The following is a 13,093-nucleotide window of genomic DNA, read 5'->3' as shown; positions in this document are numbered from 1 at the left end:
TTCTCCCTTTGGAGTGGCAGTATTTTCAAATAAGAAAATAAATGAATATTAATGATACTGCATTTCTTTCGTACGTGACTGCTTTAGCGGGTTATAAAATGTTCGCGAAAATCACGAGTTCCGTGACTCTACACTTTTGGCGCAGACTTGGTAACATCAATCTAATCGTATATAGTCGGCCGCGTGACAAATTTATCTAAAAATTCCACCTTTGTGCCGGACCTCGCGCCGACTCCATCGTTTTTTTTTCATTCCTGGCACCCCAGTTGGTGACAGCACGTTTTACGCACGGTTATCTAACCTTGAGACACGGGACGCCGTATCAGTTCGGTTCAGTTGACGCGAGCGACATTGGGGCCGCGACGCCAAACACCACCCCTTCCCGATAAGATATTAGACGCTATTGTCTTCTGCAACCGATGAGTCCAACGCAACCATCGTCGCCGATAACGATGAACCGAGGATTAGGTCCCACTTCCGTTTTTTCCTCCAACTCACATTGGGCGATATAGGCCTTGCAGTGTCACGTATCCGCTGCGGATCTGCATCATCATTTCGATTTTCTCCCTTACACCTGAATACTAATTGTGGGACTCGCTGCTTACGGCACGCAGGACATGTCCGCCGGCTACTAGAATTCAGCCGAAAGCCTCTTCATCATTCGCTTAGCGCCAAGATGGCGCTACGGCGCGCTAGGTCGGCACGTCTCTGGCTTCTGGGATTGACTTTTCTGGTTGGAGTCACGAACGGCCAAACCGGTGAGTTCTCTATCACTTCCATTGCGTATGAAAAGGGTTCGCTATGGAACATTCCAATAGACCCGGCTTTCAAAATGCTGCCCTCTGTTGGCACCTCTAGAATCACTGCACAATGGCGTACTAACACCGCAACGCCACAGTGTTAGTCATGACGAGGCACTTTATAATGTGCCACTTGCCCGGGTTGACCAAGCTGCCGAGGACAGACTTTCTCTCGTCATTTTTTGTTATCCGTGTACCGGCTCAAGCGAGTCCCTTTTATATTGAGTCACTTTTTACGTCGCACGAGAAACGTTATTGGGGAGTAGTACTAATTGATATAAAAGCAGCCTTTCACCTGTCCCCAAACACGCAGGATTCAACGCAGACATTGAGCAAAGCGCACCGTGTTACGCAGATTGCGGGACACACCAATCGGCAATGTAGTAAGTCCTTAATAAAGAGCAAAAGCAAAATACAAAAAAAAAAAAAAAAGATATGCTGACTAGATGGGATCTTCCACGAACTGACCTTCGACAAGTTTCTTTATGACGAGTTGACACTGGACTAGTTGGCCTAGACCAGTGCATTCGTGTAGTACGCGAAACCTCAGCAACTTGCACAGGTTTCACAGTTTTGCGTCCCAAGATTCCAGTGTCCGGCAAGCACAACGGACGCCCCCCAGTGTTGAAAATATTTCCTTTTTGGAAATTACACCGATCCTATAGGTCATTTACGTAAGGTAACAGTTCTTTTTTCATACCAATAAACCCATAGTCCCAGAAAGTTAAACCCTCAAGAGGGTTTGTCAAAATCGAAAAAAAAAAAAAATAAAATCAAGTTGCAAGACCTACCTGCAACAGACCTCCTACAAAAAAGCTTCATAAATATAAAATGTTCATTTACAGCTTCTTTTTTTGGGTATGTGTGTCTGTGTTTGTTTTTGCTGATGTTGTTGTTGTTGTTAATGTGGTTGTTGTTATTGTTGTTTTCTTTTTTGATGTTGTTCCTTCGGAGCACAGCCCTCAGTGAACTCTCCGGAAGGACTCTTTTTTAAGAGCGAAGCTCCTTAGGATCTAGCCTTGTCCGGCGTCCGTGGTCACATCGATTGCACTGCCTCCGAAATCAACCCACTTAAAAAAAAAAAAAAAATTGTAGGCTTGCACGGAGGTTTTAACTCAAGACCGCTTGCTTACGACGAGGCAGACGTCCCAACCACTACGCTACACTTTTGTTTTTAGAACGTTGCATGTAGCCGCTCAACGTCTATACAGGAGAAGGCGTTGCGGTCAAATGCGTATATAATCGTGTTAAACTCTGCATATTGGCTCAACGTTTATAGACGAGAGGGCGCTGCGGTCAAATGCTCAAATGCGTATAAAACCACGATCCATACCACACATTCTCTTTCTGACATGGACCGTTGACTTAAGCGGTGGAGATGCGTTCCCACGGCTTCTAGCGGATCCAAGCTTATCCGCTAGAAGAACCACTGGCTCTGCATTTCACCGACCATAAAGCAGGAATAATGAAGTCGAAACGCAACCCGGAACTCAACACACTACCTATGAGCAATAAAAAAAAAAAATTAGCACTACCAGAGTTTTGCCCTAATCAACATCATTCATCACGTGGAGATGCGTCCATTTTTTTTCGAACCACATAATTTATCTGATTTTCTTCTCGTATCAGTACGAAGACGTTTTCTCGGGTATTCGAGTTACGTGTATGTTACTCAGGAGGTCAATGAATACCGTGCCCGTGCCTCATTTTATACAAGCTTAGCTCCGATAAACCCGGATTACTTGTTCGACATCAAAAATTAATACCGAACAAAAAACAGGCATTCTTCATGAGAAGAAAGTTCTTATCTGCACTTTAATCTTGTATTGAATCAGAGCAGGATAAGGTCGAACTCCCACATGAACCGTGATTAAGGCTGCATTCTTCTTGGGAACTACAAGGCCTTCCTTTGATGATAATGCAAATATTGCAATCGTGCAAGCGAGCGGGACATGAATGACGATAACAAAATTTCCAGTCGCGCACTCGTCACTTAGATGTGTTTGTCCTTTGTCCCCTTGTTCGCTTTTTCAAAGGATTATTGTTGTTATCTCCCTTCCCTGACTTATCGGTACTAAAGTCATTGGATCTGGGAAAGTAGCGGCATTGCCTTTTTATCTGCCAGCCGGACACAAACAAATACCAACATACAGACGACAAAACCTCTTACGGTGATTGGCTCATCGCTGTCGGTTGCCATCGTGATCGCCATTTTGGACTCTTTCAATCCTTCGAACCTTCGAAAGGGTGGTCATAACCAGTCGCACCAAGATCGCCATGGAACATAATCATAATCAAAGCGTTCCTCAGCCAATGTGAGCCCTTTGGCACTGTGCATACAATAAACCTTTCACTCATGCTTATTTCACCAGATCTCTTACAATTATGTTGCTCCCCTTGAGTGTTTCGAGACAGTCAAATTATTTTTCAATGCCTCCAAGCGCTGATGTTGCTTGTGAAGGCTGTACCAAGATGTATGGTTTAAATAACGGGACAATTTTGACGACCTTTGAGTCACTAGGAAGAGAATGATAAAACAAAGATTGCGAAAATATTGAGGACAATATGACACTGGAAATGGCTTTCGTATTCATTAAAACCTTTGAAATAATTTCGTCTTCAACACTCAAAAAAGAAACCTTCAAGTTATCAATTAGTTTTACAACACCAGATGAATGAATCGTTTTTCTTTCCATTTGATCATGTTCAAAACACGCATCCCAAATATACAGGGCCGTATTCTCGCATGAAAATACTACAAAAAAATGAATTCAAGACACGAGCACTTTCGCAGTCAGATAGTAAAATTTGTGATATATCATTAATATTTAATGCATCAGCCGATTCAGAATTTATTACTATGCAAAATGTTTTTGGGGCTTGTACGCAACAAATTGGGGAGAAGGATTCGGTAGTAAGAATTTCTAATTACAGCAACTTTTTGTTTATTTATTCTGTTTCGCACTTATGGTATGCCTGCCAGTCCGAGGGGCTGTCGCGGTACCTGCCACGCCTCAAAATACGTTTTTTCTTATTCCTCAGGCGACCCTTTCGAAGCTTTGAAATGTTCAAAAATGGAGATCACCATGGCAACCGACAGCGATAAGCTAATCTCCTTGAGAGTTTTTGTCCTCTGTATGTTGGCATTCGTTTGTGTCCGGCTAGCAGGGGGGAAGACAATGGCGTTACTTTCCCAGATCCAGTGACTTTAATCGGTACTAAAGTCACTGCATTCTGGGAAAGCCCCCGTATGGTCGCCCTTCTGGTCTATGTAATGATCCGTTTTTGACCTCTGCATTCTTGGCGAGCCGATCGGAATTCCCGTTGACAGGCTGATATATAAAGACCTTTCTTGAATACCGAGATTTTGTTTTCCGCCCTCCTGAAAACAAGTGCACATCTTCACACCGACACCAGATGGAACGAAAGTGCTTGGCGGCATTGAAAAATAGTTTCGATCTTGAAATACGCAAGAAAACAACAACAAAAACAACATTGTAAGAGATTCGTTGAAATAAGCATGATTTATAAGTGGACTGCAAGCACAGTGCCATGGACGCTTACATTGGTAAGGAACGCTTTCAAAGCACGCAGTTAAAGGAGCGGTGCAACGATATTCAATTGGAATGTTTTTCACTATACACGAGCTTACTGGCACTAGTGGGACTCAAGGATACTCGCACGCAACGCCACTGGCCAAGAAACTCCTTTGTTGCGGTGAAATTTCAAGGACAAAAGCAATTATTGTCGTTCAATCTCTCTTTTGCAAAATTTGATGACGTAACGTGGGGATCGCAGAACACCCAAGTGACGATATTTGAATGCGGTTCATAGATTGGACCCGAGCCCTGCGTGGGCACTCGATTTGGGCTCGTGATAATTACTAGCTCGAGAAGCATTCGGGTAGTCGCTTGCGTCCAATCGCTGCAACGACGACAATAGCCGAGCCATAACAATGTCTGGAACTCAGCGCGTGTCCTGTGCTTTGCCAACCCCAGCACGTGGCTATGATAAACATTGGCGGCATATAATCGGCTCCAGATCGCGTGGCCGCTTGTTCTGACTGCGAGTTGAGGGGGTGAACGCTGCTCGTTTTTCTTTAATTTTTTTTTCTGGGACTTCTATTGCGTGACGTGAAAAACGAACGCGTGTTTCATAGGTCATTAACGTCAGGGATCTGTTCTAAGCGGTATTTGCGCAAAGTAAAAAAATTGTTGCATCGCCCCTTTAAGCTAGTTGGTGGTGCATACTTGTTGCTTGGTGGGAAGCGCGATAAACGGCGTAACGCAGGATCCGGACGAAGAAATGCATAGACAGGGCGCTGACTTACTACGGAGAGTTTATTGCTGAGCAAAACCAAAAATAAACACGGGAAATGGGAAGGGGGGGGGAGGGGGAGGGGGAAGGGGAAGCGGGGGGGGGGGGGGAGGGCTGAGGAAAAAGAGAACAAAAAAATGAAAGCCGTTTACAAATCCCTGTAACGCCGAATTGGAGCGCAGCTCTTGAGGAGGAGTTGGGAAGGGTACTGAGGGGGGTCACGTGACCTGCGGGTAGTCACGTGACCCCGGGGGTCACGTGATCTCGGGGAGGGGGTCACGTGACCTCGGGGGATCACGTGACCTCGGGAAAGGGGGGTCACGTGATCACGGGGGGGGGGTCACGTGACCTCACGTGACCTCGGCGCGGCGGGGGGGGTCACGTGACCTCGGCGGTCACGTGACCACCCCGGTTACGCCGACGCCGACGGCGACGCCAACGGTGACGCCGACGCCGGCGCCGACGCCGCTCAGGCTGGAAAGGGGCCCCTAAGAGCTGCACTCTAAAAAGCGAACCGATAACATTCAGCACCAACCACGCAGACAGTCACACGAACCTGTCACACTTTTAATGTATTCTACTTCGTCACCTACAAGGACCACAGAAGGAACGCTAGCCCGCTCCATGAGTCGACATAATATATGTTACGTCTCTCTCGCTCGTCGTCTTGTTTTAGAGCGCAGCTCTTAGGGGCCCGTTCCCGGCTCGAGCGGCGTCGGCGTCGCCATCGCCGTCGGCGTAACCAGGGTCATCCCAAGGTCACTTGACCCCCAGGGTCATCCCAGGTCACGTGACTCCAAGGTCACGTGACTCCCCAAGGTCACCTTAAGGTCACGTGACCCCTCCGCCAGGGTCACGTAACCCCCAAGGTCACGTGACCCTCAAGGTCACGTGACACCCAAAGTCACGTGGCTCCCTAAGTCACGTGACCCCCGATGACGTCATCAGTGACGTTACTGATGACGTCACCGGCATCCGCATCGTCAGCGTCATCATCACTGATGACGTGATCAGTGACGTCACTGATGACGTCACCGGCATCCGCATCATCATTGTCATCATCACTGATGACGTCATCAGTGACGTGACTGATGACGTCACCGGCATCCGCATCGTCATCGTCATCATCACTGATGACGTCACCGGCATCCGCATCGTCATCGTCATCATCACTGATGACGTCACCGGCATCCGCATCGTCATCGTCATCATCGCTGATGACGTCATGTGACGTCACTGATGACGTCACCGGCATCCGCATCGTCATCATCACTGATGACGTCACCGGCATCCGCATCGTCATTGTCATCATCACTGATGACGTCATCGGCATCCGCATCGTTATCGTTACTGATGACGTCATCGGCATCGTCACGTGACCCCCCTAGGTCACGTGACCCCCACCCAAGGTCACTTGACCCCCCCCCAGTACCCTTCCCTCCTCCTCCTCAAGAGCTGCGCTCTACTTCGGCGTTACAGGGAGTTGTAAACGGCTTTCATTTTTTTTTTTGTGTCGAAACAAAATTTTAATGTCATGTCTTGACGGCGAGCATTCACACTACAACGGACCCCTAGGTTTCCCGAGGGCGAAGAACGCAGAGAAATATAATGTTCCCTTGCCCTTATATTTACAAATCTGCCCGTCTGACCGATATACACCCTGCCGAAGGACAGAGAGGTCTGGTACACAACCCCGCTTGCACGCCACGCATGGAGTGCGGTGTTTGATGTCGCGCTGAACTGCAGGGCATTCCGCCCTTCTCAGAGAGGCACAAGGGCGGGAGAGCTTAGATGGGGCCCAGAAGACGAGAGGCATATCTGACGTATTGAAAACGCGCTTGCCTGCCCAATTCAGACTGAAGTCAAACGCACAGTATTATATCAGCTGTCGAGGCGCGCCCATACTAGTTGGGCTTACACGCAGCAGACGACGCGGGCGGATTTGCGCTCGTCGTCCTCGCGCTTCGTGAAGAAATGTAACGAAGGCAGGGCGCCAGGTATACTGTTGTTTCACGGCCCCTCGATGAACTCATCAAGCAGCTGTGGTTGTGTTGTCAAATGCCACAGCATCGTATTAAACAGAAAAGGAAAAGTGTCTCCCAAAAAATCAAGATCGCCAAAAGCCTGTATTAGGGCTGTATGGAGGACGTGGTTAATAATTGTTTTCCTGCCTAGACGCGTGATTCACTAGTGCAACTGTGCTTACTTGTTAGGTTAATAGTGACTTTTCAGTTATCACACGCAAGAGCATGCAAGAGGTTTGCGTTGCTTAGGGGAGTTCGTGCCGTCACTACGAGAGTGGTACGAGTTCGTGCCCGCAGAGTTTGTAATCCGCAGCTGATCTACGAGAAGTCCCTAATGCAACAAATATAAAAACTCCCCATGGTTGTCGACAAAAAAATGAATATGTAGCTACTACTGTAAAACCCTTAATGTTCACGAGCCCTCAATTTTCGCGAATTTCACGAATTGAAGAATTCGCGAAATTTAAGGGCGCGCGAAAATTTCGGTCCTTAAGTTTCTCAACGCAGGCGTCTGGAATTCGCGAAATTTAGTGGTCGCGATTATGTCATGTGTGACCGATTCGCGAAAAATAGGGGCCGCGAAAATAAAGGATTTTACAGTATTTTAAAGCGATACCTTTACGGGTGCAAAGATTTTGACCTCGTCACTTCTCCTCGCCAAGACGTAGAAGTCCTTCTTTCCCCTCGTGGCTCGAGGCCAGTCAAGTCGGGTTTCCCCGACTTCCCTGGGACGACAAAAGCAGTTTTCCGTGCTATCTGCTTGAAATACTTGTTTTTCGACATTACTCGCGCTATTCTAAATCCCATTTCGGTACTATCCAGTTGCTGCGCTTGATGTTGGATGTTTTAGAAACTTCCATCGGCTCACTTACTTCATTGATCACCGAGCACCGGTGGCGCCGTCAGTGGCATCCACGGCGCCCACCATGACAGATATGAGAATAAATCACGTCGCACCGCCGTCCTTAGGTACGTGAAGGCACCATTCCAGCCGTATACTGTGCGACCGTGCTGCAGCTATCGCTTTCGTTTCTTCGCATACTTTAGGCAAAAAACACCTTTTAAAAACTACTTCAAAATTGTGAATTAAGCTCACTTGGCCAACCTGCCAATTTTTTCCCCCGATGCTTAGAAGAGAAAGCGAGTCAGTGGCAAAAGACATAAGAGGCAAAATGATGTAGATAATCGTACCCCGCAGTGCGCACTGACCAGATCGCATGGTTGAAAAGAAATGGGCGCTGGTGGCTATAGTAAGTTTTGATATATTATTAAGGAGGATGTTGCCATAGTCATCAGGCATAATTGCTTTCCAGTGAACTCTTAAAAGTACACTAGAACATTCCGGTGTCGACCACTTAAGTCGTGTTGGTAATTTTAGTTGTTTATAAGGGAATCAACACAAAAAGGGAGAAAAGAGGACACATCATCGAGGTAATTAACTGAACATTTATGACTGAAACTCAGAAATAATTAAATTTCTCGCAAAGAAGTGACTGTGAGGTCGTTTTAAGGTGCGAATGTCCCAGATATATTAAGTATAAATGTGCCTAAACAGCAAACAAACAAAAAAAGTCCAACAAGATAGCTTATTTGTTATAGACAGACAGTCATTCTGAGGTCACAAAAGAAATGTTAATAAAAGAAGGCTACATTGTATGTTGATCGGCGATCACTCGTTTTACTTAAAATGATGAATGGGTTATTGACGCACGCACGTAAATTATGATTGTAACGTTTTGACGGCATCGGTTGTTGCGCGCAAACACAACATGGTGTCGCGGTGTGTACTAAAAGTATTTTTTTTTGTTGTTATTAGACCAGCTCAGAAGACCTGGGAAAAGATAAGTGGTGATAAAAAAAAATTCCCCGCTAAATTTAGCGGAAAAACTTTCCCGCTAAATTTAGCGGAAATTTGCTTCGTTGAATTTAGCGGAACATATTGCCCGCTAAATGTAGCGGAAAGCGGTCTCCACTAAATTTAGAGGAAAACTTTCCACCGTTTAATTTAGCAGAAAAAAGTCTACGCTAAATTTAGCGGAAACATTTTTCCGCTAAGTTTAGCTGATAGACTTCCCCTCCAAATTAAGCAGAAAAATTTCCCCGATAAATTTAGCATAAAAAAGACTCCGCTAAATTCAGGGGGAAATGTAGCGGACAGGGGAGGGGGGGGGGGGCATACCCTCCCCTCCTCCTGCTCGAGAGCTGCGCTCTCATTCGGCACTACAAAGAGTTGTAAACGTCTTTCATTTTTTCTTTCCCTCTGAACCATTCCGTCGCCGGCGTCCTTGCGCCCTACGCCTTCAGTTCTCGTCCATATACTCCCGCACGCTTCTGGGATAAAACGGCAGTCGAACGTTTTTCCGGGCCCGATTTGAAGCTTGGTTTGGACCGCCCTTTATCTGACATTGCGCGCGCGACTCCACCAACGCGGTATCGTTTTACAAAAATACCTACACCCGCCCCTCAATAACAAACAAAACAGCAGAAAAAACAAACGGACGAGCAGAAAGGCCAGAAATAAAAAACCACAAGCAGGGAGAGAAAAACGCGGGAGGAGGATGAACACGATCAAAAGAAAATCATGCACTTTGGGCCGAAAAAAAAGGGGGGAGGGCATGTAGGTAGTCACGTGATTTTCATTGTCACGTGACTACGCTCTCACGACGGGCAAAAGAGGATTCCCGGTTCTGTTTGATGTACACAGCAAACCAACCCCCTCTTGACCGCCATCTTTGATTTCCGCAGCGCCCCCTATATTCGCTGGAATTTGCCAATCATTGAGATGATGGACGTTATAGAGCATTGCAGGTCACATAGATGTTAGAACCGTGTCGCCACCATGCGGTCGAAATTGGTCACATGCTAAAGTGGGGATACTGCCGTGCGTCGTCCGCCACTGGCGCGCGTTCAGAAGCATGGACCTCGACGACGCAAGCCCGTTTCCGGTGGAGCTGAAACCTCCGTATTAAATGCTAATTGTTACTGCTGTTATTTCTTCTTAGTAAAGGTTGTGCTGTATCGTTTCACAAGCTCGGAAATTCAACAAAGCGATAAATATTAAGCCGGATGTTTCCATAATCTTAGTGCTGTTGGTTATAGAACCACTGATCCTGTATAGCTTTGTTATTTCGCACAATCCATTAATTTCCTAAAGCATATTGCATGCTTATTGGAGCTTGGGGTTAATTAAAATTAACCCGACCGACCGCCACTCTTTAATAGACTGATCAAGTTAAAAGTCCGTTAGTTCATTTTTGTACAGTCATTATGCAAGAAAGACATTAAAACTCTAATTTTTTACTATTTTTAATATGCCATCATTGACATATTGCAGTCTCATTTCAAACTTCACGTTGTGACGCCTGCAGATATATAAAAACGGGAAGCTTTTTAAAGTTAAGTACTTTTTAAATTAATAATTAAACAGTATAGTCACCCTCGATGACAATCACAAGCATACTGAAGTGGTTTACCGTGCCCCCCCCCCCCCCCCTGGCCTGTTTCCCAAAAGAAATAATGAGAACAAAAATAATAAGGCACACATTTTTTTCACCTTTTTCCCCCACTCTACGAACCTGACGGTTTGATATGCATTTTTGTTTCTCTTTGCCATTTTTTGGTGTTAGAGTGTTGTTTCATTGTATTGAAGTTTTTCTTTTTATATTATGCCCTGTACTATGTATTATACGTCCACCCCTGCCGGGGCCATAGCGGGGCCTGCAGTATTGTTCAATAAATAAAATAAATAAAAAACTCCCTTTAGCATAAAACTCTGATTAAATGGCAAAAACTCGCAATTAAAGCATCACTTGAATAATTTGAAGGCGAATATATTAACTGCGCTTTCCCGATATCCGTTCAGTTAGGAAGGTGGATTTTAGGAAAGTCTTGTGTAAAGTAATACCTGTCATCTGCCAAAAAAAAAAAATAAAAAAGAAGAAAACAGTACCGCTGTTGCCGAAGCCATCTACGTCGTGGTTCGAGTGGTTTGTTGGAGTTGCAGAGTCTACGACACTTGAATAGAAGATGATGTAGCCAGAAATATATAATATTACCCTTTAGACGTCCGCGACCCTCCCCGAAAGAACTGAAGTAAGTGAACCGACACCACAGCGAAGAGCATCTAATAATACGCACGGTGATGCGTTGCTCGGTTACACTCGTTTATTCCAGTCGCGGCAGATATACGGCCTAAGAGGTACTCTCTCCTCATTGAAACCTAGTGGAAGCGTTTCGACTCCACTAACATTTTAAGCAAGAAGGCAGGCGAGCTGGTTAAGGATGGACATAGTAATCCTAGAGCAAGGGGACAAGAAAAAAGAATTGACAGACAGAGAAACAGAAAATAACATTACGCACACCAAGGCAGAGTAGAGGGAAACATATAGTGTAGCGAAACTCTTTTACTCGTTGAGGCTTGCAATAGACCGGTAATTTCTAATACAGCACGAACTTCTCTCAATGCGAAATACTTATTTTAGTGCAAAAGCTAAAAGTTACACACACACACACACACAACGAATACCTCATAGAATCTGTGATCTCACAACCCACATTATTATTATTGTGCAAGTATCCGGGCTGCAATTCCTTGTTTTATTGAACTTCGACGCTGGTGAACCGAAACATTTTTTTAGGAGACACAAATATTTAACATAAATAGGGCAGTTCGCCTGAAAGCAGACATTCGTTGTGGTGATCCATGCTTCTCAGCGTGTGCCTAGAATAGACGACGCATCCACGCGAACGATTATTGAAATTTGGCCGTACGTTGGTAACACAATTCGTTCTTCACCGGAGCGCCAAAAAGTACCGCACTATTTTTCCTTAAAAATGTTTTCCCACCTATATTATGCGACAAAATAAACGCAAGAACCTACGCCGTCTCCCGCGCGAACGTAGAGAACCCATGGGGAGGCCATGCTTCTATTCCCGCATTGATGATGATGATAGCGCGACAGTAGCGCCACTTCTAGGTCGATCTCAACACCAATACCGGGAAAAATGTTACACAGGCATTAGTGTGGACAGATGAAGGAACACAGGTAAAGCGTTAAACTAGTACCAATCAGAGTTAACAAGATGCGGTGATATATACCTCAATTAAAAGAATTGATACAATGCAAAAACCGCAGGATATTTGTGTTAACTGTGTTTTAAAGGGGCACTGACACCCCAAAGGTCGTATTTTTTATTGTCTAAAAATATGCAAGTTGCAGTCATAGACAGGCAAAAAAAAAACGCATCGCGAAAAAAAATTCTCTTGCGCGCGCGCGCGCCTTTTTATTTTTGGCGTTTGATTCTCCCGCCTCTACCCTCCTCGCTTCTTTTGATTCATGACGTCAAAAATCATGAAATTTAGAAGTTTTGTAGGCGACGTCTTTATAACATTTAATAAGGGCAATCCTAAAATATGTTCTTTAACGCAATTGCGAACGCACTACGGCCCTTCTTTTTGAAATACCAAAAATCGAGAGTTCGTTGTGGTGCCGTCTTCTGGATTTGTATCCTCCCTCGGAAAACAGGCGACACCGCTCAAAACCGGTCCGCCGGCGCTCGCTGCGCTCGCTCCTTTCCTCCTCGCTTTGGGTCGCCATGGCAACAGCAGAAGTCGTGAAAGAAAGTCGACTCTCAGGAGTCCGCAATATTTGACGTGAACGCACCGGCGCAGATCGCGCGGGAACTTCGAATTCGGCATTTGGAAATTGTTTTTTTACTTCACAAATACTGAATTCCCAATTTTCGAATTTTAAGGGTAATGTCCCGGCATTGTTTTCAATCGTTTCGGATAATAAAAAAAATATGATTTTGATGTGTCAGTGCCCCTTTAACTTCTAATGATTATAATATTAATGAAATGTCCTTATTTTGCCAACAGCTTACAGTTGGAAGGTGAAAAGGGAAAAAAAAGCTATAACACAGCTTGGCTACGCCTGAGCTACCTAAATAGCA

At 45.4% G+C, this 13,093-nt stretch overlaps 1 protein-coding gene across 1 annotated transcript in view; it reads left to right on the top strand.

Annotated features, from left to right (window-relative positions):
• The first annotated feature begins 424 nt into the window (after positions 1-424).
• The window catches only part of LOC8033083 (MAM and LDL-receptor class A domain-containing protein 1), an 83,585-nt gene continuing 70,916 nt past the window's right edge, over positions 425-13,093 (top strand). Inside the window, exon 1 of the mRNA XM_040210477.2 lies at positions 425-758. Within this exon, the coding sequence (XP_040066411.1) occupies positions 677-758 (82 nt within the window). The 5' untranslated portion in view covers positions 425-676. The remainder of the gene's footprint in view (positions 759-13,093) is intronic.

The sequence above is a fragment of the Ixodes scapularis genome, unplaced genomic scaffold (assembly GCF_016920785.2).
Source record: "Ixodes scapularis isolate PalLabHiFi unplaced genomic scaffold, ASM1692078v2 PGA_scaffold6__148_contigs__length_123643588, whole genome shotgun sequence".
Classification (NCBI taxonomy): Eukaryota; Metazoa; Arthropoda; class Arachnida; order Ixodida; family Ixodidae; genus Ixodes; species Ixodes scapularis.
The sequence above is the reverse complement of the archived record's forward strand: the minus strand, read 5'-3'. Positions and strand labels throughout refer to the sequence as shown.